Source organism: Crassostrea angulata, chromosome 9, assembly GCF_025612915.1.
Source record: "Crassostrea angulata isolate pt1a10 chromosome 9, ASM2561291v2, whole genome shotgun sequence".
NCBI classification, from domain to species: domain Eukaryota; kingdom Metazoa; phylum Mollusca; class Bivalvia; order Ostreida; family Ostreidae; genus Magallana; species Magallana angulata.
Window position 1 is genome coordinate 35,696,669 of NC_069119.1, and position 25,009 is coordinate 35,721,677.

Below are 25,009 nucleotides of genomic sequence, written 5' to 3' on the forward strand. Positions count from 1 at the left end.
TTCAGCATTTATACATTTCATTGAATTTTTCTATTATATTCAAGAACTAAGACTTGTCAGCGGTGATGATTTGTGCTTAGGTCCAAACACTGTTTAACTTTCGGTTTGCCTGAGTGACTGCATAGGAGAGTTGATTAAAATCAACTCCCAAAAAAGTACTAATAAAATGAATGTCTATTTCACAACTGTATACAGGGAAAAATTTGCCCTCATTTTATTTTCGTCCCTTTTACCCTCATCACAAACAAACAAATGTAAAACTAGACGCATTTCAATGTCTCAATTTATTCATCTTGGTGTCTGGGCAATATCAATAAGGAACAAAACCATTTCAAGTATAGAAGGGCAAAATTTTACACAGGGCAAAAATAACACAGGGCAAAAATAACCCTCTATATAGTATTAACATTGTCATACTCCACTGACAGTCTGACTGTACCTCTGTGTAGTCGGGAAGATTCTTACTGATGTCCCTGTACATCTGCAGACAATCAGATGATTGGTCAATCACCTCGTAGCTGTCTGCCTTTTTCGCCCAATCATCACACTTCTTATTTGTGGCAGGAGTCACCTATCAATTCAAACAAACTTTGGATATCACAGTTGTTCTAGAGCATTCTATCACAACATTCTCTTCTCTACTCTTTCTATTGCTAAAAAAATACACTTTCTTGCAGCAGAGAAAATAGTTCTGAACTTCAAACACTATGCATGATTATAACAAATGAAATAGAGATGCTCCAAACACTTATCTAGCGTGAAGGAGATTACCCTTCATTGCTGCATAAACAAAGGCAAGACATACACTGGTTAAGAATTTGATGGTGTTGAGGATGGTTTTGAGGCGCGAGGTGAACGGTCGTTTACTTACACTGGAGATGTAATTGAGTGTGTTGAGAATGGATTTGAGGAGAGGTGAACAGTTGTTTACTTACACTGGTGATGTAATTGAATGTGTTGAGAATGGATTAAATTTTGAGGAGAGGTGAACAGTTGTTTACTTACACTGGAGATGTAATTGAGTGTGTTGAGAATGGATTTGAGGAGAGGTGAACAGTTGTTTACTTACACTGGTGATGTATTTGATGGTGTTGAGGATGGTTTTGAGGCGCGAGGTGAACATTCGTTTACTTACACTGGTTAGGTACTTGATGGTGTTTATGACAGTTTTGAGGCGTGAGGTGAACGGTCCGTGGTACGACTTGACAGAGTCCTCAGTGAGGTCGGCTAACGTCTCGCCCACAACAGTCAGTTCCATGTTCTCCTTCTTCCCAAAGATGTTGTTCATGGAGCCACTATCATACGGCTGAAACACATTCAATTTCAGTACAGTAAAACCTGGTTATAGCAAACACACTTATAATGGATAGACGCTTACTGCGAAGTTATTTTTATTCTCTGTGACTTTATTACATGTTGTAAACTTGACGGATATAGTGAATTACTCTTATACCAATTTAATGAATTACTCTTATAACGAAGTGAAATCATTCATCCCTGGCACTTCGTTATTAGCTTGTTTTACTGTATTAAAGATTTTTAGAGATTTAACTATGCATGCAATAAGATTTTGAGATTTTTAAATAATGATTACAAGTTGAATACCATGAGGTTTATAAAGAGGTGACCACAACAGCTGAGCAGCATCTTCCTGGGGTAGTGGTAACTCGGACTCCCACACAACTTGACAAGCACTTCCTATAGAAAACAAGACCACTGATTAATTGATTAATTGAATGATTTAACTGATTGAATGTGTTGACTTATTGATTTAATGCTTGAAAGATGGTTGATTGATTATCGAACTGATTGAATGATGCATTGATAGATAGATTGATTGATTGATAGATTGACTGGTTGGTTGGTAGATCTATATATATTCAATGTTCCTAATTGACCACCTTTTTTATGAAATTTAACAAAATCTTGTCATTCTTGAACAAGATAACAGCAGACCGACCTCTTGATAATGAATAAATCACAAAAACTTAATCAAATTCAAGCTTCAGTATAAATATTCCTGTTGGTACATCTTAAGTGTTTCTAGTGCTCAATAATCTTACTTAATTTTGAATTATGTGCATTGTTGGAAATAGATTCATGTTCTTCTTACCAGACAAGAAAGGTCGATGGCAGACGCAAACACAGAGTAGGTCAGAGGAGTTGTTGCCCCTGGCATCATCTCACTATAAAATACAAAACCAATACAACTGTTAGTTCTGTCGGTCAAAAACTTATAATTAATACATTATTGACAACTAATTGATAATTCAATTTTGTATGATAATTACTTTTTATGCTACATATAATTTGAGAATATGAAAATATTTGAAATCTGTGCAGGAATATCTAAAAAAAATTCAAAATTTAACAAAAAAAGGTATTATCTAAAAAAAAATTCAAACATATAAAGAACCTGATGTTTCCGGTAGTTAGCCACTCCTGGTCAGTGATGAGAGGGTCGTCAAACTCGTGGATCAGGTCCTCGTCGGTGACTTCCTCCAGGGTAGTGATAGGACGAGCCTTATTGTAAAATACAAAAACAGTCATAGAGTTAAACATGCTTACTGTAGACAAACTTATAACGAACTCACTCTTACAACAAAGTCAGTTTTCTTCCACTAATCTTACAATTGTAAACTAAAATATTGCTCATCTCTATTGCTTCATTTAAAATGATTGTATTTTACTGTACATATATAAAGGTTAAAATTCAGTTCTTTTAAAAATATGTCATCGTTAAAGAAAATGCAATGAAATTAGAGCACTATTCAAAATGTTCATTTGAAAATCTTAGTATGAGGACCCATTACCACTTGAGTATATAATTGTAATCAAATACTCTTACCTGTAACAGGTAAAACTTGTCCCCAGCCAGCGCCCACTCTATGTCCCGGGGGGAACCAAAATATTTCTCCAACTGTAGCAAAAGATAGGGAAAAAACCCATAAGATTTTACATCAAATTCAAAGATTTCTCAAGCATTACCATAATTTTACGAACATCAACAAAATGATATCAAAGCTGAACGTTGCATCATTTAAGACTTGTGTAAAGCAGCTTAAATTCAGATTAGCTAATATGTTTATAGTTATTCATATGCCAAAGGTCATTTAATAAAGTGACCCCATACAGGGCATTGTTAGATTAGATCTTTTATAGCATAACATAGTGGAGCAGACCAATTCTTTGGTTTCATCAATATTTGTTGAATACCAAATTTTTCATGGATTAAATTAATCTACGAAATTAAATATTTATTGAAGTGCAATTTCTACTAGTAATATTTTGTATTGATGGGATCATTGGCCACAATTCACGTATCCTTAAAACTGATTTTCAATGAATCCCCAAAAATTGTTACCCACGAACATTGATAAAACCATAGTAAGTCTAATGTCATTTAAATTTTTCAAGGCACACCTTTATTCCAATCTGACACAGCTGCTGTATTTGTGAGTCGGACAAACAACACATATCCTCCCCACTGACTGACTGCTCCTCGAGTCCTCCTCCCTCTGGTAAGGACACAAAACTAGGTCAACACAGTGGTACATGTACTACATATCATACACAAAACTAGGTCAACACAGTGGTACAATGTACATGTACTACATATCATACACAAAACTAGGTCAACACAGTGGTACATGTACTACATATCATACACAAAACTAGGTCAACACAGTGGTACATGTACTACATATCATACACAAAACTAGGTCAACACAGTGATACATGTACTACATATCATACACAAAACTAGGTCAACACAGTGGTTCATGTACTACATATCATACACAAAACTAGGTCAACACAGTGATACATGTACTACATATCATACACAAAACTAGGTCAACACAGTGATACATGTACTACATATCATACACAAAACTAGGTCAACACATGATACATGTACTACATATCATACACAAAACTAGGTCAACACAGTGATACATGTACTACATATACACAAAACTAGGTCAAAACAGTGGTACAACATATCATGAACACAAAATTAGGTCAACACAGTGGTACTACATATCATGAACACAAAATTAGGTCAACACAGTGGTACAGTGCACTATTATAAATCAAACTGAACTCAAAAGTGATGTAAATCTGATGATAATCCTATGGAATGATTAGTTTCAATATGATAGCAAAAATCTTCGATGTAAAGGTCTAGGTATATGAAAATGAAGAAAAAGAATCTGGTCTAAATTCAAACTTTCAAACCAAACCATTATTTCAATTTATGAATCTTTTTTTTTTAAGAAAAGTTGTATGCCAAAAATATAATCCTTATTATAAAAATCTCAGGGGATTTTTTCATTATTTTGGTTGCTTAATTCTATTTTGATTCCAAACAGAAACCGACCTTTGACTATAATGCGTAGATTTTTGGCTCCAATCTGTTTACTCTGGACTGTGACCTTGTCCGACCAATCTCTGAGAACCGTGATAGAGTCGGGGGTTGTCTTCCCCGACACAACCGCCTAGTAAACAAACAAACAAAGAATGATTCATCTATTGTTAAACAACATCATGGTACACGAAAAAACAAACACATAATAGCTGTCATTTACATGGCACAACTCCCTCCCTCTTTTATGGAAAGAAAGACAACAAAAACATACTAACATGAGTAGTCTAGCATCACATTTCCAAAATACTCTAAATTCCTATTTTAAGATTCAATCAACTGTTTCATTCAGTTAACATCTTTCTAAGAAATAGAACCGAGATCCCTAAAGTGTGGCTCTCATGATTTTACACAGATAATTATTAATTCCTCGCATTTAATTAGGAATTCACAGTATTAATCTAAAGCTTGCAATATGGATTTTTGTGTAAACTTATCAGTTACTCTGACTTAAAACATTGATTAAAAGTAAAAAATTTCAATTTTCGAGTAGAAGATTGGTATTTCCCTTACCTCTCCCAGCCCGTAGGAAGCGTCGATGACCATGTGATCAGCACTTCCTGTCACTGGGTGGTTTGTGAAAAGGACCCCGGACACCTCAGATTTGACCATTTCCTGGATAACCACACCCACCAGCACTCTGATTGGTTGACCGTTCTGTCTGTTAACATGCATGTATTCATATACATTGTTGCCCCATTACCAAAAATGGATAAAGCAAATATTTGTATCTTGTATTACATGTAAAGATAATTTTTTTGGCATATTCTATTTCCATGATTATTTTTGATAGGAGCAAAAATTGTTTTTTTGCCATTTTTAGCTGAGCTTTGCTGAAATTCTTGGCTATAGGCAATTGCAAATACAATGCACTGATTTTTTTTTACTAGACAGACACATTTCATTTCTGTTATTGAAAATTGAACGTCACAGACTTGCAATGCAAACATAAGGGGAAATATACTCTGAGTCTTACTATAATGTCTTAGAATCAACACATAAGCCTGTGACACGTTTTGTTACCTCCTGTACTGGACAGCCTGGAAACTGTATGCTGAGGCCCAGCATCTACTCACCGACTCCAGCACCTGTCAAATCACAGCAACAACGTCTTAAATAAAAATCTAAAGTTTCTGTCTTTTATCAGTTATTTATTGCTTTGGTTGATTCATTGATCAAAACCATGTTTGATTATATACTATAAACCAACTTTTATTCACAGTGACTTTATTTCGTGATTGTATTTCCGATAAACTGATTCGTGATAACTAATGTTCGCAACCAATTAGCCAGACCCATCTTGTTTAATTATACTTTCATGTTAAATACTGAAATCTGATTGGTTTAGACACAGTTGATATTCTGTTCTGTTACCCTCAGCGTTAGCAACACACTTGGCAACGGGTTACATAACGAATTGTTACATGTGCGTAAATTATGCGCGTATGGTTCGCCGTAGAATTCACGTCAATTCTATATAAAAGCAGTAAAATTTTCTTTAAAATTAAGACATTCAGTACAATAAAATAAATAGTGCCTGTTTGGGAGGGTAACAAATAAAATTGACACCCCGAGAAAGCCATTGTCAACCTCCGCTTCACGTCGGTTGACAATGGCTTTTTCGGAGTGTCAATTTCATTTTTATATAATAACAACCATATGACAACTGGATCGCAGTGAGAAATATTTGCACCAATGTGGCTCTTGCCAACCTTGTGAAAATTTCTCGCTCGCGAATAAAATTGGTTTACAGTGTGGTGTTCAAGCTCACCTTGTCAATTCCGGACACGCCCAGAAAGGTCTCCATCTGCCCCGCCCCCGAGGCCTCAGTACCGTCCTCACCTACAGCGATTTATTACTCAGATTTACATCTCTAATAACAGGAAATCTAATGTTTTTATGACAACTTTCAGTCATGTATTGCATATTAATGTATTTTCACCACTTAGTCTAAAACAAAAACATATTTCATTAATTATCATTTACAAAATGAATTATCAACCCTGAATCCATTTCATGTAATGTTTTTTTTCTTTTGATCCAAAGACATTTTTAAGTACGAGAGAATGAAATTTACCCTTTATTACCCTGATAATTTGATTTGAAACATCCACTGCAATGCACATGTAAATGCTTCACATGCAGCATTCATAGAATAGCATGTTCAACATTTAAATAGATATTAAATCATGAAACATTAAAACAGAGAACATTTTAGAAATTTATACCTGAAGCTGATGACCTTACAGCGACACAACTATGTTCAAAATCAGCACCAAACACTTCCTCCATTGAGGATAAAATGGCGGCCCTGACACTGTCCGTGATGATACTACCAGCAATGGCTTCCACAGCGTCCGAGCAACGAGACTGGGTGTCCTGAAGGGTTCCTGTTCTGTCAAAAGGGGAACAGAAATAGGGGTAAGTACAGTAAGTCAAGGTCAAATAGACCATAATTTAAGGAGAATTAGTTAATTGTGTCAAGGTGGACAAAAGCACCATCATCAGGGTAAATGCTTCTAATGTCAAGGTCACACACTGTCAAATTCATTATAATTACTGGTAATCAATAAGAATCACATTTTAAAGCTAAATCTGTATATGCTAAGGGTACATTATTATTATAATTTGTTTGATTCAAACATTCATCCACAGAGACCAATTACCTGAAAGATTCTTCAATTTTTGTGATGGCTGTGACAATAGATGGCTCTTTCTACAAAAACAAATTCTTCTTAACAACTTTTGTAAATCATGCCATAAATCAACAGCAATATATCATGAATCAATCAATGTTAAAGAGGGGTAATAAATTGGGATTGGAAAAATAAAATTATGGTAGCAGAGGTTAATTTTAAATGTAGCTTGATAAGCTGATGTAGTTTCATGCACAATAATATCTCCAAAACTACAATTCCTTCACAGCAACAATGCTTCCAAAACTTCATGCCTTAATATTAATATTAACATACAGTACATGGAACATAATTTGTAATACCATTTCAATAAAGATAAAAAATTGATACAACATATAATGGCATATACATGTATCAGCTTATTTTGTACCTGAAGCTGTTGTCTGTATGCATTTAATGTGATGGAAAATCCCTTCGTCACCACAAAGTCCTCCTGCAAAAAAAAAAAAAAAAGAGATACAGAACTCAAATTAATTCATGCTTTGTCATTCTTAAAAAAAATTTAAAATCCCTATTCCCCTCTTCATGTCTGGTGCAACACCAATTTTACATCTGTGTCCTAGGTTTAATACATGTATATCAAACCCATAGCAGAGGTACCACGTAGCCGATACGAAACTTTTTCATGTTTATAATTCATTAAAAAAAAAACAACAACATGCACTTATGTGAGGAATTTGGGAAAACAATATAGGGTTGAAAATGTGCCTCCATATACTGGATTAGAAGGTGAGTAAGACAAAATCTGTTGGAGGGAGTGAAAATGGCTCTGCCTTTATTAAGTACCATGTACAGAGGAATCATTTTTTATTCATAGCGTCAATGTGTGGGTTACCAAAAATTTCATGGTTTGTGGGGACGTATTTTCGATGGTAGCAAGTTCGATTTCATTAATAAAGGTAAAACAAATGCTTGTATATACATTTGTGGGGATGTAAATTTGTATGCAAGGGTTAACCATGAAAGCCATGAACATTGGTCCCCCATGAAAAATTCCACAGTACTGGATAAAAGAAGAAAAAATTAGATAGGGGTGATAATCTTCCCTGACAGATTACCTTGTGTTGGATAGAGGAGAGCAGGCCAAGCTGCGACCCCTTTCCTCCCACAAGTGGACTGCTCCCACAAGCCTCCTTGGTAAAAGGAAGAGTCAGAGCCTCGTCCAAACCCGAGGGCAAATCCCAAGGCTCACACAGCAAAGGGAGGCAACTGGGAGGAGTGTAGCTTGGTCCATTCATATTTCTATATGTCAATTAAATGAATATCAAAACTGATAGGTTGAATCAGAGATTTAATTGAGGAACTTATTTTCATTTTACTTTTGAATTAAACATGTAGGAAATAAATAGACTTTAAATTCTAATCAGGTTTCATTAAAATTGAATGACATGTATTATATATTTTCATTTCTTTGGTTTGTCGAAAATAACTCTTTATATAGTATTACATGCATAGTAATTTTTTAAAAGTTTTTAAAAATTGTTTTTGCTGGTTATAACTGTTGCCCTATTTAACTGCCCTTGTAGAAGATTAGATAAATAGAGTCAGAGTTATTTATAAAAAACCTAAGGTATTCAAAGTTTAAAGATTACATTTAGGAAAATATTATAAAGTCAACAACTCTCACCTATAATGGAACTCTGCTATTCCGTAAGCAGGTCTCCCGTTCACAACAAAACGAGAACATTTCTCGTAAATATGGCTGCCTCGATCCTCATGATGATAAAACTCTGGAGCTACTTCCCCTTTTACTTCGACATTGAATTTCAATCCTCCTGTTACACAGAAGATTACAGTTTTAATAAATAAAACCTTCTTCAATCACCTGTAATTTTAATTCTGTTATTCATACTGTAGACCAACTTTAATTCTTGTACAAGAAAATGTTTGAAGTTGGAAAAATCATCGCGCAGATATTTATTGTCGTAAATCAGTTCTGAAAACGTGTAGCATTTAAAATTCATACTCTAAATTTTGCTTAATGAATGCATAAATCAAAGAGGGCCACAAATAAAATAAAACTTAGTTGTTGTGAAATGCGAGGGACGATCTATATTGATTTGTAAAATTATGATAACACATGCTTTCTGATATATTCATTGACAATAAATCTACAATAAGGGTAATAAACAGACTTTTCTGTAAGCATGAAATATGTATCCATACTTTACTGTAACAAATCAGATTAACTATACCTGCTTTAAAACTGAAGCTGTACTCGTTCAGTGGGCCTTCGTCAGGTGCGATCCGCCATAACTGTATGTCTGTATCCTCCACAGAAAATGTCTGGGCACTTGGGAACATGACATAGCCAATCTTTAAACTTGTAAGAGATTAACAAAACAGCTATAACAATATCAATGAGAGAGAGAGAGAGAGAGAGAGAGAGAGAGAGATCCTTTACAATAATATGAATCTCATACCAAACATCTATTATGAAATAAAATACACCTGGTATATTGTATGTCCAGTACTTAATTTTTCTTGAATCTTCAATGATTGATACATGTATACATAAGCAATACTTAATTAAACAGACAATTTGGGAATCTCTAATATTTCTAGTATACTGTACCACGGGCAGGTAATTCAATTAAATAATAACAATAAAGAGATTTTGGAGGTAAAGGAAAATTCTGATATATACTTTTATACAAAAGATGTACACCTATCAGTGGTTCTAAAACTCATGATCAAACAGTCAGTGTTACGTTATATATACATGAAATGCCATGCATATTGTTAAAGTTTTAGTTGAAAGATATATTCCACTTGGCCACCAAATAAAATATAAAGACAGATTTTTAATCCTTCACCTTAGAAGTTCATAAAAGTTTACATGTAATATATTATAAAACAGCCTAATTTTGGCCTTGATATAAAAAAAACTTGCATACATCAAAGCAATCCTCCAGTTAATCACACTAAGCAACCGTCATACATCAGTTATGTGTCAACAGGTCTAATTTTCACAAGGATCTTATTTTCGCTGTTTCATTGTTTCTGTGGTTATTCATAAGACCCAAATTAAATTATTGTTTGTTTTGAAATGCCTCCCACCTCATTGAAATACCCCCTCCCCCCTTTCAATAAAATTTTATTATCAAAAATAAATAACTTTTTATTTTTATTGGAGATTTTTGTTTTTTCCCAATTTTTAATTGAATTAAATCCCCTTTCTTCCTCCTTGGTCTAGAAACCTCCAGGCGGCAATTCCAAACAAACAGCTTTAAAGGATGATTTAAAACCCAAATAATTCCAATACAAGTACTTGTTTTAAAGGTTTTTTATCTTACATTTTGAAAAAAAGATCCCATGAAAATCTCCCTTTTGTTGGCATGGTAACAGTGCTTACCCAATACATCAACATTACACAATGCATTCTGCAACTTGCTGTAAACACAGAGGTTATTATTCTGTACCCGATTTCTAATCAAAAACTAGTCTAAAAACACTCAAAAATTACACAAGCAGTAACTATCAAGCCTACCATGAACTTTATGTGAAATTTTTCCAGAAATTTCAAATGAAAAGAGTACCCACATCAATTTCACATGACTCTTATCTATTTTAAAGATTTCAAATAAAATTTCATGTCTAGTGCATTATGATGTGTGTATTGTCCTCAATTTTTTTTCAATGTGAGAAAGGAACTTCATGTGAAAGGTAAACTTTGTTTGCCTACTCTTTCAATGTGAAATTCATATGAGGCACACCCTAAAACTATCCATTTAAGTAATAGTTACTATATACACAATCTAATTTGCTAGACTAAAATGGTGTAGGTTGTAGTGCATATGAAAAATGGTCCTTTGTACTTACTGCGACATATTTTCTGGCAGGCTGACCACCCCCACTTGAATAATGGTACCATCCTGTAAGGTAAGTAAACATTCTTTATTTTATTTCATAGCTAAAGATATCTGAAAAAAGTCCTATTTACAACTTTCTTAAAAATGAAGTAAGTGATTTTTCCATATCACAGAATGTTTATCATTCCATTCACATGAAATACCACGGTAGTACATATGCATGTATTGTATTTGAAAATCATACATGGATCAATATCATGCAGCTGTATTAATCTCAACCAGATTTGCTGAGATTGAAAAATTTTGGCTGGCGTCTCTTCTTTTTTTTTCTTTTTCAGTCTTGTCAAATCTCGCTGAGATTAGCAGCTGTGTAAATATGAGCAGTACTTTGATCAATTAATTCAGACCCTACCTCAGTGAAAATGAAGTGAATGACATATCTATAAATAGACCTCCAGTCTCGTACACCTGGAAAAAAATAGAAGCACAATAATAGTTAATGTATTTTTAATTATGTTTCTGGAACTCTAAATGTTTACTAAAATGTGAGCTGTATTTAGTGCATGATTACAGATTTCCCTGCTTTCACTGGAATGCAAATAATACATGTATACCACTTTACGGTATTCAAAATACATGAATGTAAAACCATACATGTACAGGAATTAAATTTCCAGAATGAATGCTAACATCAATGAAAAATAACACGATCACCAAATACTCAAAATGCCTTTTTTATCAGATAGAATATTACTAGATGAATTACAAAATACACCATATTGCTACATGAATTGATCATGGCATGCAGAATGATTCTAAAAATCTTGTGAAGTACAGCACTTTTCTGTGCATGCACCATACACTGCAGTCAAACTTTTATTCACTTCAACTTAATTTCATAATGGATTAATGAAACAATGGTTTTCTTATTAACATGAATTCTACGTTTGAAGTCTTGAACTAATATATCATTATTTAAGCTTACGTAACTATATATCAAAAAGTTTTCTGAAATTTCATGAATCTCTCATAAGTTTCCTGCACGCAAATAAAAATTTGTTCATTATTAGAACAATATAATGTGACATTCATTTGTGAGAATGGTCCCCAAGAGACTTCAGCCCAAGGCTCTGCCCCCACCCCTATTTACCTCCCCATCTGTTCATACTCACCATAAGAGTGGACCCTGACAGACTTCAGCCCTAGGCTCTGCCCCTCCTCCCATCTACCTCCCCATCTGATTCATACTCACCATAAGAGTGGTCCCTGACAGACTTCAGCCTCAGGCTCTGTTCCTCACCCCCACCCACCTGTAACCGGCCACTGAGCTCCCCCCACTGTTCATAGTGCGTCTGGTGGTCCCTGTTCAAAACAGTCACACAATAGCCATGTCGAGCAGCTTAAAAGACTAGGATAGAATTTTGCTGAAGCAATATATACAGTCAGTTTTACTGAGAGAGAAACTACATTATTATTAAATTTTATTTATAATTATACTATATACTATCAAATTATATCTTAAATGTACACAAAGCAAAAAATGACTAAAAAACCCATTCTATTTGACAGTTGTTTATTTTTTTAAATATAATACATGTATAGTCACTTGAACAAGTAAGAGTTGTCTCTCTTATTCAAGAGGAATATTAGCTTTACCTTATGAAAAACTTGCAGATCAGTTGTCAATTGCATTTATTTATGCCTTTAAATGAACAAGTAATCCTAACTCAAATATTAAGAATTCATTTAAGTTAATTACTGTAGATTCCTATTTAAATGCGAGGGATTAATATGTGCGTAAAACCGTGAGAAGCGCATGTTAGACATTTTAGACATATGTCAACTACATGAAACTATGATAAAAGTTAGGCATTTACTATTTTATGTTCTCGCGATGTGATGGAAAACATCTGAATCATGGAATAAAGTACTCGCGTTATATAAGGAATCTATGGAATATACCTTTGCAGTTTGTTAAAGAACTCTCTTGTCCACCCCTCTCTTGCTATCCCATCAGCAAGAGCCTTGGGGTTGACATCTGTGTCAAAATTAAACGGGTCTGTCACTGCCTTCCATCTGTAGAATAAAATTCCATCATGATTGATTAAGCAAGTTCATGAAATCCACTAAATAATTAGTGTGTGAGAGTTAGCCTGGGTCAAACTTAGAACTTAGTCGATGTACTTCATATAGGTAAATGGTATATAGCTTGATTATAGCCATCTCATTGAAATCAAAAGAAATATTGCCATTGACCAACACTAATTCAATTAGTTCTTAAAATAATAAAACAATCTAGGTACATTTTTTGTAGAAAACTAACTTCAAGTAGTTATCAACATCTAAAATTCCAGGAAAAGTAAGTACATTGTACTGTGGAATCATTTAATTTTGTGGGGGCCAATTTTCGTGAATTGTTGGGTTTTTTTTTATTTGTGGGGATGAAATTTCGTGGATGAGTCAATTTTCAGTTTCAGTAAGTAAACTAAATCAATTTTCCTGGAGGATTTAACTTCATGGGCGAGGGCTACCCACGAATACCACAAAAGTTGAGCCACCACAAATTTAAATGATTCCACAGTACGGTAATCCCTAATTTACAGTTTTTGAAAAAAGTTGTGTAAAATCCACTTCGTTATTACCATCCAAAAATTCGAGAAAAAAAAAGACTTACGTAAAGGAGAATTTGGTGTGCACCAAGGAGCCCTCCTTTTTGTCCAGCTCTTTACAAACTCCTTTCCTGTATTAAACATGGAAACTGTAATTAATCATGCTACATTGTTAATGTAAAGTAAATTTATTAATTTAATCCACACTTTCTTAAAACATTGTGTCTTTTTGTGGGGTCAACACTAAGGTCAGAGGAGAAAGAAATACCACACTTAGACTAACCTTGAATTTATACTTGTTTTAAAAGTTTTCATTTCAATCAAGCCCTACCACATGGCACTAAAAATAAAATAAATGATGCAAATTGCCATACTTTTAATGTGCAAGCAAAAAGCTAAAGGCTTTTGTTAGAATCCATTTGAGATTTTATCACTGATGGCAGCCAAAGAATATATCTTCTACACTGTAGATTAAACTTTAAAAAAATATTGGAGATTTATTCAAATATGCTGGAGTAAATTTTTTAGGGATTGTTCATTTTCCTGACGTTATTGGGAATGATGTGCTTTCATTACTTGATTTACGACTTTTTACGTATAAATGCATCAAGTCACATGAAGCTTCTTTTTGCAGAGATCTTTTAAAAAGTATAAATCCGTGAGCTTACTTCTATATTTCTATATATCTGACAGTTGTGAACTTAATGAAATTACATGTACATGAAAATTTTGTTGCAATTTGAGACAAAAGGGCAAAATCATAAAATAAGGAAACTGGTACTTAAAATGAAAAATCTACATATATGATTGTTGCCTCAAATGACACCCTCCATTCACTTGAGTAGCCCATTAAACAACAGACCCTGCACTCACCTGAGTAGCACATTAAATGAGACCCTGCACTCACCTGAGAAGCCCATTAAAAGAGACCCTCCATCTCACCATTGGGTCCAACATCTCAATCTTCAGACCCCCAGCAGTGAGAGTCCCTGGGGTCACGTTACTTATCAGTGTGTCTGGGTGGACGGGGTGATGGAAATCCCCTACTCCTGGCAAGTGTAGGTAGAGCCACACCTCAGCATACCGACCATGTCGACGGGCAACTCTTGCCACAAAATATATGCCATCTTTATTGAATCCTCCAAAATAGACCGAGTCTATTGCCTAAAATAAAGAGGACTTAATTTTCATAGAAATTTTTTTTTTCAAAATAAGATTGAAAGAATATCTAGGGAAATTTACACATTTGTACATCTAAAGTTTTGCATATTGAATATGAATTTGCAAAAATTTGCAAAAAAAACATGCATGTATTTGTATGGAAATAGCCAAAGATATTGCATACATATACATTTCATCATTGAATGCTTGTTTTTGGATGTTGTCAGTCCTAAAAAACACCAGGCCATCCAGACAATATATGTGTTTACAGGAATTAAAATGAATGTCGCAGATTTCCAATGCAAAACATAAGAGAAATGAAAATATTATAACAGGTAAATGTACACTTATTCCACCAAATAAACATTTTACAAAAACTTTTTAATAAGGACAAAATCCTAATTCAAGAATTCAAAGTTGCATACTTTATGTAGAGTTCCTGAAAGCTAGTTATCGTATACTTACATGAGGATGCTCTAATAATGGCGGGCTCTCCTCCATTTTTTCAGGGTCGGTTACAGACAGCCCATACCCAACATTCCCCTCTTTCAGTGATTTTTCCTTTCTCTTCTTTCTTTGTCGCAGTTTCAACAATCCAAGGAAAACCAGCCTCTTCAGATGGTACCATCGACCTGTAGAAAAGACTCTTAAGATTTTCATTGTCAAGTATTCAGTTCGTTTAAGACATACGGTTATATTAAACCTAACGCTATATGTCCCAGAATCAAGAAGATATCACAGACTTACTTGTACTTAGAATTCATATACAGCTAGATTCTTGAATTGTTTTTTACAGACAGAAAAATCAAAAATGTTACTGTCATGAGGATTTCTTCCCTATTTTGTTGCTACCTACACATTTTAAAGGTCAATCTATAATTAATACGCATTTCAGAAAAGACTGAAATTCTGAAAAAAAAATGAGAGAACTTTAATGATCAATGACCCAGGGACTGACATTGTACTCACACTACACAAGGTAGTTCTGACAAATTTGGTATTTTACTTTCAGGGAAACCATCTAAGGGTGCCAACCATCTAATATTTATTGCACATCAAAAGCATAGATTGAGCTAGAACACCGCCATGGATAGTTTATGACTTGAACTAAGCTTGTACATTGATACACTTATGCCGTTTACCTGGCTGTCTGTAGACTCCATTGATAGGAGAAGGAACTGGTTTAAATAACTCCCATACCAGTACACACAGACCAATGCCCAAACAAACAGTCCAGAACATTCTGAAAAACAAAAGTTATACTGTACTGTGAGTATCATATTGTAAAAGAAGTGTCTATGGGCTTAGTACTGTCACACTCATACTAGCACAAGCTGGTTAACCCTTAAGCTCAGTAAGAAGAGCTGTGGTCATTCTTCCTCTTCTGTCACTATGTGTATTGAGATGTTTTATATACTGTATACATGGTTATTTTTGCCTCGTGTTATTTTCGCCCTTCTACACTTGCAAACAGTTTCACCCCGTTTTAAATTCGCCCAGACTTGCTTGTGTACTAAAGAAATAGCTTGGAACTTCGGAATTCGCCCAGTCTTAAATTCGCCCGCAGACAACGAGGGCAAAAATAAAACAGGGGTGAATATTTCCATGTATACAGTATTCAAATTCATTGCCGGTAATCAGTAAGTAGAAATTCCTGCAGTCACATGTCAAAAAGCTGTACGATTCTGTCCTTGGTTGACACACAGGCACAAAGCTACCTTGATAATATTTGCCTCTCTAATATGTTTCTATTATATATAGTACATGTATGGTTTATAATCACCAATTCTGATATGTTTCTAATTTTTCTATATTTCATCAAACGAGCTTGGTGCCTGTGGATTATAAGACAAATTTGAATGTGAAGCAAGTCGACAATAATACACAAGATGTTTTCCTCCTATTGTTTCTGTATACAATAACATAAAGATGATCAGTAAGGTCGGCAGCCCTTACGTTTCATATTTTCTGGTCTATTACAGAGCATGCTAAGGGGCTATCAAATCAGAATTAGAAGTTGGATCTGCTTGCTTACTCCCTACACAAACACTAAAATTGTTGTCACTTTCATTTAATGTACTTTTAGTTGTAGAAAGACTTCTGTGTACTGAGTAGAGACCCTTTACATTTCCTACCGGATTTTAGCCCCCAAAGTTTGTGAAGCGAGTAAATGAGTGGATCTGACATCTAATTTTAATTAGATTTCTTGAGGGGGACTATATAGAATCATACGTTGTATGATGAGTGCTGAAGTCTGCAATCATGAATGTTTGCATCACTTTTTTTTTCAATTCATACATGAAGTGAAATCACTCATTTTGGGGTTATCGCATGCATTGTTAATACATGCACGGTACTCCATCTTAATATTATGCACTCATTTTGTGAATATAGATAAATCCTAACAGGGATGGATTATAACGGTATAACCATGTTAACAATTGCATCATTTTTTTTTCTAACCAAAAAGTCTAAGGCCAAAGCTAGGACCAAATATTTTTACAATAACAACAGTTGGAATGCTTAGCTATTAAATACGCCTTACATAATATAGTCTAATCATGCTAACTTAGAACTTCAAAGCCGATAAATAATTCAACAAAGCTAGCTTGGTTGCATTTGATTTCAAAAGCTGCATTAGGTTTATGTTTTTCCATTCACATATTTTGAAGAAGGTTATTCCGTGTCTAAATGTTGTTACCTAACCTATTTTTCCTGGACCCAATCAATCAGCTGCTGTGCAGAACCAAAATATCGTCCGATGGTTGGACTTCGAACCCGAGCTCATTTATTCCGCATCATCGAACCCGATCTAATTTTTTTTCTGTCTTGTTGACGGACACACGCATATCTTTTTATTTATTCATAAACTTTTGATCATTGTCAATCCCATTGATACTATTTATCAACAGCAAACGCCACATGCAACGTAAACATGCATGTATCTTATTGGCAGATCATAAGGAGCGAGGTTGCTGCATGACCTCTCTCCCAAAATTATAGTAAAAACTTTATCGGAGGCGGAGATTTACAGGCAAATCGCCAACGTTACTGTAAATAGCACAACATCAAAAGTAAACAAAAAACCGAACAGCGTTAAAGTAAAATTTTTCGCTATACCAAATAGTTACAAAAAGAGCCACGTTTTGTCAAAAGTGTTGGCGTTTTGGTTTTTTTATTTTGGTTTCGAGAGAATTGTCTGTGTTTTTTTAGTTTTCTTATAAATAAAGTGTTAACATTTTAAAACAAGACTATGTATTTTGGACAACAAACAATGCGCATGAATTTTCATGAACTACTAGTACCTTGTTGCACGTTGAAGAAATGGGGATTGTTGAACTTTTTTCTACTAGACATACATGTATATTCGTTTATAGCCGCTAACAAAATTTGGTCGCTCTCTAACGCCTTGCCGACATTAAAAGTATGCGTGAGAGAGAGAGAGAGAGAGAGAGAGGAGATGAGAGAGAGAGAGAGGAGAGAGAGAGAGAGAGAGAGAGAGAGAGAGAGAGAGAGAGAGAGAGAGGACGAGAGAGAGAGAGAGAGAGAGAGAGAGAGAGAGAGAGAGAGGGAGATTTCAGTCTTTATACTACACAATATGCATAAAGACACCAAAAAGAGCCGCTTTCAGTACTTTGATTATAACACTGTTAATTATACAAATGTCTGACTGAAATTGCTTTCATTGTTTTAGTATTTCAGATGTATATTTCGTCAGATTTTTTTACTGCATGCTTGTCATACAAAATGAAAAATTTAATGTTATAACGCAGTATAATTAATATATATAAAACACTACCAGGCAATGTTTGCAGAACGTTTTTAAAACATCTATAAATAATCGAACTCGATGTTTTTTCTGCGTTTAAAAGTCATTCTACTATTGGGACAAAATAAAAGTTAAGCAATAATCACATCTATAGTACATTTAGATATTATTTTAAAAACCAGATACTGATTTATTTTTTGCATATATGTTTATTCAAATATTAACAAGACAGAGCATTATAAATTATGCATTTTGATTAAACATACTATATTAGAGAGAAAGTTTCATAGGGATTTGCATTGAAAATGATTCTCCAAACTTTCACTAATGATAACAATGTCAGAAAAAAATGTTTCTTTTAAAAGCTTAATTTGTATTCATTTCTATGTAATAATTTTAAAATGTTTAAATAAAAACCACACGAATTTACGTTGTAATAATGTTTTTAAAAAAGTTTTTGTAATATTTCTACAGCGTTTTAAAAACGTTGTTGTGTTAACAAAGCGATTTTGGGGCATGTAAGTGCAAATATATAGACCTCGGTGTTTCAGAATGCCTATTCAGGATTAGGCTTTGGAGGAAAAAACTTTCTTTTTTTAAATCATCTCATTTAGTTGAAAAAAGTTTTTAAAAAAGACACAATGTATTTTTCTGTGATGACAAAACGGCGCGGTGACAAGTTGGGGAGCTGGAGAAACGCATAACCCGACAGTAAATGTATATTGTTATTATTCACGGAACTATTAGTTCTTTCCATTGTCTAGTTTTGTTTTTTTATACCAATAGTTAAACTTCCGGTTTCGAGTTTTCCATTGAAATTTGTTAGTCGAGTTAGTCCCCTGCACTTGTCTTAGGTACTGTCAGCTACAGTAGAAAAGTAATTTGTGTCTTAACCTGTGATCGGATGGCGGATGCCTTTGTCGAGGTGAGGAGTTTTGACAAGTTGAGTTCAGAAAAATTACTGCTGTCTGAATGCACTGGCGTCGGAAGCAAATTGAAAGTGGGGGGGGGGGGGGGGGGGGGGGGGGGGGCTAGACTAATCCTCAGAAATATTGAGAGAAAAAAGTAATTTCCAAAATGATGGAAATCCTAATCCGTGGGGGGGGGGGGGTTATATGCTTCTGAATCCAACTTCTCAATCTTTCAAGGTAAATTTAGGAGCAATAATCTTTCCTGCGAGAAAAAGTGTGTGGGGGGGGGGGGGGGGGCTGAACCCTCTATCATGCTATGTTTCTAATGGTAGTATGCTTCTGAATCCAACTTCTCAATCTTTCAAGGTAAATTTAGGAGCAATAATCTTTCCTGCGAGAAAAAGTGAGGGGGGGGGGGGCTGAACCCCTTTATCATGCTATGTTTCTAATGGTTAGGTATAACTTTGCAGAAAAAGTGGGGGGGGGGGTAAGCCCCCCCCCCCCCCCCCCAGGGGCCCCCCCCCGGTTCCGACACCTATGGAATTTACCTGTAAGTTAAGGTAGTCCATCCATAACCATGATAACTAAGGTGAATTTAACAATTTTGATTGATCTATACTACATCAAATACATATTTTGAAGCTATTATGAGGCTAACATAAACCAAACTTGGGGTTATGTATGTAGTCAATTTAATGAACTTTTTGCACTTAAAACTTTTTTTAAGAGTTGTCTGCCCTTTAGGAAAATTAAAAAAATTATTTTCTGAAAAAAATGTATGGTAAACTATAAATTTTTTTAGCATATTCGAAGACGGAGAAAGCTTTTGCAACTTTTTACCAAGAAAAATGTGAAAAAATTACTTGTACTAAAGAAATATATTTAAAAATGCATTTTTCCCATAGACTTCCATGTTATTTTCAACATATCATAAATTTATCTAAATTAATTTTTTTTTTAAATTTCAAAGGTGAAACTTTATTATTTAATAAACTCCTTAAAATCACATTAAGATTTTAGTGATCAAACTTGCAATCTATTAGATATGAAATATGATAGTTATTGATGGACTACCTTAAACTACAAACAAAGCTATGTTCGGTGAATGTCAGATTGTAGCCTCATATTTTTAGAAAAGCAGAGACATGGGCAACTGATCGAAATCTCGCGAAATCCTGCTGTCTTTATCTATGTATTGTAAATTATTTCCATTTTTAAATCAGTACCGGTATATCTCTCTAATAAACAAATACATGTATATCGAAATAAAAACAGCTTAACCCTATAATAACACATTCAAAATACATGTAATATGTGAACGGTGTCACTATGATGGGGCCAAGCGCAGATTTTTTTTTGGGGGGGGGTGGATAAACAATATTAAAAGATGTGGCAGTTCTGAGTTTTGACCTCAAATTCATTCACTTCTCATATAAAGATTTGAGTTGAGGACTGAGTTAAGTGATTTAAAAATTTTGGAGATGGCAAGTCCTGTTTAAATATATATTAATATGATGCTTCCAGCCAAGTAATTTTCAATCCTCCTGACTTTATTAGATGTTGAATGTAAACTTGAAGGTTATAACGAATTACACTTAGAGCGAAGCATAATCAGCCGTTGTAAGAGTGTTTTACTGTACTGATAACATGACATGTTTAAAGGACCATTTTCATTATAAATTTGTCTCTATGAAAATTGTTGTGCTCTATTTTATGCTGTCTTGACTCTTGTGTTTCTCTTTGAAGCCATTTTGGACCTGCCCTTCCATAAAGGGATAGCATTTGGAAAAAAAAGTGAAGAACACAAGACTTTGAAGTGAAGCCATTTTTAACTGTTGCTAATGTCTAAGTTTTTAAAGAGCTTCCAATCAAAAAACATTCAAAATAAATACATCAAATATTTTGTCTTACAAATGAACAAATAAATAAATAAAAGTAATATGTCAACAAAATTAAAGAAAGAGAAACCATCCGAAGAAAATCACAGTAACTATGCATACAGAAAATAAGGAATCCAACTGTACGGGACAATCAGATGAGTGGATCGGTGGATATATGGAGTCAAGAAGTAAGGATATTCAGCATTCACAGAAGAACAATGTACAGTTATTAAATGAGTTGAAAGACAGTGATGATTGTGATGATGATGATGATGATGATGATGATGATGATGATGATCTGCTAGTTCAAATTAAGGGGAGTGATATTCAAAGTGATGATGATGAAGATCAGTCAAGTTACCAATACAAAAACGGAGATTTTCTGTATAATTCAAGAAAGAATTCTGACAGTTGAATGATGGCAACGAAAACACCAATGGTTCTGATGCAGATGAAGAAAACGATGATGCAATGCATTTTACTAACAATGAAAGATCGATATCCAGTGTTGAGAAACCTTTGAAAAGACAAAATACCAACGCAGAACCAGATGAAAAGCCAAACTCAAAGAGGGGAATAAAGAGACCATATATCTGTTCGCTGTGTCAAGGTAGATCATTCACTTCGTCTTCAATTCTGAGGAAGCACATGAAAGTCCACACTGGAGAGACTTCTGCCAGTTCTGGCCCTATCCGATACAAGTGCCACATTTGTCAAAAAGAGTATGTAGCTACAACACTGAGAAACCATTTCAGGAAGAACCACGCAGACTCCAATGAAAAGCCGTTCAAATGCCCAGTGTGTGAGGAGTCATTTAATAGTGTTACTGCATGTAATGAACATATATATAAACACAAGAATTACAAACCATTTAAATGTAGCAAGTGTGAGAAAGAGTTTTGTCGTGAACTGAATATGAAGATGCATATGTTGAAGGCACATTCTGACGTCAAGCCTTTAACCTGTGAGGTGTGTGATAGATCTTTTCTCCATCGGGGGCAGTTTATTCAGCACATCAGGTCAAACTGTCAGAAAATGTTTGTCTGTGACGTGTGCGACAAGGTGTTGTCTACAAAACAGAGCTTGATTTTACACAAAATGAGGCACACCAACGAGCGAAACTTTCTGTGCAAATTTTGTGGAAAGAGATTCCTGGCTCTGTATGCAATGAAAAATCACATGAGAATTCATACAGGCGAAAAACCATTTGCCTGCAACCAATGCCCTATGAGGTTTATGCGTAGAAGAGAATATAATAAACACATGACCTTACACACGGGAGTCAAGTTGTACCTGTGTGAAACATGCGGAAAAGAATTCAACTGCCGTTCGTATCTTACAAATCACAAGAGGTTGCACACAGGTGAACGTCCCTATGTGTGCGATACTTGCGGGAAAACATTTGTACAATGCTCACACCTGAAACGACACGAATTGATACATACAGGGATCAAACCATACACCTGTGTGCACTGTGGAAAATCGTTTAATCAGCCAGGTAATCTAAAAACTCATGAGAAGACTCACTCTGAAATACATTCCATGAAACAAAAGAGAGGAACCAAGTCTTAAAAGAAGCAATTGATAAAAGTAAATAGTCTTTAAGTTGTTGACTAAAACTCCTGAAAGACACATTTGCATACATCATTTAAGTAAACAAAGAACTGGATTCAAATAATTCTCACATGAAGTCACTTCACATGTATTTATTATATATGCAAAGCTTTTATTTGCTGAATAGACACTATTACAGGGTACAATGTACTGCTGAAATTTATGAGGTTTAATTTACTAGTAGAGAGAATTTATTTCTGATTTGTTAAGAAATTGTAAAATACTCAGTTCCTGACATAATAGCATTTTTTTGTGCAAATATGCACACTCATGTGCCTGCAAGATTTATAGAGAACCATGTGTAAATAAGAATTCCACATATTTATATTTTGCATTGCATAATTATTTTTCTCTTTATATTCAAAGCCCCCCCCCCCCCCCCCCCCCCAACTTTTTATTACATGTAGTGCATAAGAAATTCATTTTGTTTTTCTGAATTATACACTTTCTCTATTTAAAAATGATAGTACGTACATTTCTACATGTACTTCTTTATTGTTGTGAAATATGGGGAGTGGATCTCTCATTGAAAGATATTTCAGTTATCGAAAAATTTCATGTAAAATTTCTTAAAGATATACTTGGATTACATTGCAAAGCATCTAATACTGGTTGTTTGGCAGAATTAAACAGGTTACCACTTTGGTCTAAAATCTCATTCTCAAGCATTAAATATTGGAATCACATGATAACGTCTAATTCTTTGGCATTTAAATTATATCAGGGAACGATCAATTCCAATTCCTGGACTAAGAAAATTTATGGCATCCTAGACAATTTGGGATTCTCAAACATTAGTAATTATAAAAGCACAATTCAACACTTTTTACCAAACATAAAGCAAAGAATCATTGACCAATGTATCCAAGAGCAATCATCAAAAATTTTTAGTTCAGAAAAACTTTCATTTTTTCAAAAATTATATATGAGAAAAAGAAGTCCTTATGTTGATATACTCAGGAAAAGATCTGAGAGATCCTCTATTAGTAGAATAAGATTAAGTGCACATAAACTTGCAATAGAAAGTGGTAGATATAATGCCACAATTAGGAATGAAAGATATTGTAATGCTTGTAAAACTGGTGCAATTGAAGATGAAACTCATTTTCTTTTTTCAATGTAAAGCCTATTCTCATCTAAGGAACAGCTATTTTAGTAATTTTTATAAGATAAGTAAAATAAATATTGCCAATAACTTGGACAAAGAAAGATACATTTTACATGTATGTTTAAATAGTGAAATACATACTATTTTAAATATTACTGTTAAATTCATTAAATGACTGCTTTGAACACAGATGTCAATTAGTCTAAGGAAATGTTAAACTGATCTATATAGATCAGTAAAAATATATATACTGTACATGCAATTATTGTAAACATACAATGATGTTCTTATATATCCATTGGGCCTTTGCCAATTATTGTAATTGTGTTTGTGCCAATAAAATATTTGTATTTGTATGTGTAAAGTGCAGTGATTTCTTCATAGTCATTTTGTTAAATTAATACAACAAACCTTGTTGTTAATAAACTTTTTATTTAATATCAAGAAATAAATATGTTTTTCATATTAGCAATTATAAAAGCACAATAGTATTAAAAAAATCCCAAGATTTCTCTTTTGAAATGCCCCCCTCTAGCTTTGTCAGGTTTCATTACACAGATAAAAAAATTAAATGTGATGCCTGCAGGGATTTTGTATTGAAACAGACTTGGATGATAACGTTGAAGAATTGTGCGAGGCATTCCAATTGACTTCAGAATGGAGAAAATATATGTCAACATCTCCCATTATAAATCTTCCCATTCAAAGAAATCTGTTTTCATAAATAACTGAAAATATATATGGCGCGAGCACAGGCACCTGACTATATAAATTTTTGTCGTATTAAAAAAAATACCATATACCCATGTATTATTAGGTATAGGCTAGGGTATATAAAATTTTTATTATGACAAAAATTTATTTCGTCGGGTGCCCATGAGCGCAATATCACTGTGACGTCATACGTTAAAATCTATAATCATTAAATGATACCGTCCATACAATATATATTTGCATTTCCATTGTTCTTTCCCACTGTAAGCCCATACGGAGGAGCTGCAATTATTTCTCTATAATCGCAAT

General features: G+C 34.2%; 2 protein-coding genes and 1 long non-coding RNA gene across 5 annotated transcripts in view; 2 read left to right on the forward strand and 1 right to left on the reverse strand.

Moving 5' to 3' along the window:
• The window catches only part of LOC128163095 (uncharacterized), a 13,601-nt gene extending 8,544 nt beyond the window's left edge, over positions 1–5,057 (forward strand). Inside the window, exons 4-5 of the long non-coding RNA XR_008240760.1 lie at positions 3,418–3,521; positions 4,920–5,057. This is a non-coding gene — a long non-coding RNA (uncharacterized LOC128163095). The remainder of the gene's footprint in view (positions 1–3,417; positions 3,522–4,919) is intronic.
• The window catches only part of LOC128163084 (putative phosphoenolpyruvate synthase), a 25,777-nt gene extending 8,297 nt beyond the window's left edge, over positions 1–17,480 (reverse strand). Inside the window, exons 1-26 of one of the 3 annotated variants that reach the window (XM_052826566.1) lie at positions 17,411–17,480; positions 15,847–15,947; positions 15,170–15,336; positions 14,451–14,707; positions 13,609–13,674; positions 12,897–13,010; positions 12,187–12,296; positions 11,347–11,402; positions 10,945–10,997; positions 9,318–9,445; positions 8,750–8,897; positions 8,181–8,364; positions 7,493–7,555; positions 7,093–7,142; positions 6,655–6,821; positions 6,198–6,268; positions 5,450–5,514; positions 4,940–5,087; positions 4,382–4,499; positions 3,424–3,518; positions 2,849–2,920; positions 2,417–2,523; positions 2,114–2,186; positions 1,606–1,698; positions 1,136–1,306; positions 440–571 (exon numbers count right to left, since the gene is read on the reverse strand). In XM_052826566.1, the coding sequence (XP_052682526.1) occupies positions 440–571; positions 1,136–1,306; positions 1,606–1,698; positions 2,114–2,186; positions 2,417–2,523; positions 2,849–2,920; positions 3,424–3,518; positions 4,382–4,499; positions 4,940–5,087; positions 5,450–5,514; positions 6,198–6,268; positions 6,655–6,821; positions 7,093–7,142; positions 7,493–7,555; positions 8,181–8,364; positions 8,750–8,897; positions 9,318–9,445; positions 10,945–10,997; positions 11,347–11,402; positions 12,187–12,296; positions 12,897–13,010; positions 13,609–13,674; positions 14,451–14,707; positions 15,170–15,336; positions 15,847–15,946 (2,808 nt within the window). In that variant the 5' untranslated portion in view covers position 15,947; positions 17,411–17,480. Of the gene's footprint in view, positions 1–439; positions 572–1,135; positions 1,307–1,605; positions 1,699–2,113; positions 2,187–2,416; positions 2,524–2,848; positions 2,921–3,423; positions 3,519–4,381; positions 4,500–4,939; positions 5,088–5,449; positions 5,515–6,197; positions 6,269–6,654; positions 6,822–7,092; positions 7,143–7,492; positions 7,556–8,180; positions 8,365–8,749; positions 8,898–9,317; positions 9,446–10,477; positions 10,516–10,944; positions 10,998–11,346; positions 11,403–12,186; positions 12,297–12,896; positions 13,011–13,608; positions 13,675–14,450; positions 14,708–15,169; positions 15,337–15,846; positions 15,948–17,405 lie in introns of those variants that run through there. The other 2 variants (XM_052826567.1, XM_052826569.1) reach the window with 2 other exon arrangements.
• Positions 17,481–19,273: 1,793 nt separating this feature from the next.
• On the forward strand, positions 19,274–23,253 carry LOC128163088 (zinc finger protein 501-like). The gene is given in 3 exon segments (XM_052826574.1): positions 19,274–19,398; positions 21,131–21,668; positions 21,671–23,253. Coding segments are annotated over 2 exon segments (1,458 nt in total). The 5' UTR covers positions 19,274–19,398; positions 21,131–21,376; the 3' UTR covers positions 22,837–23,253.
• Positions 23,254–25,009: the final 1,756 nt, after the last annotated feature.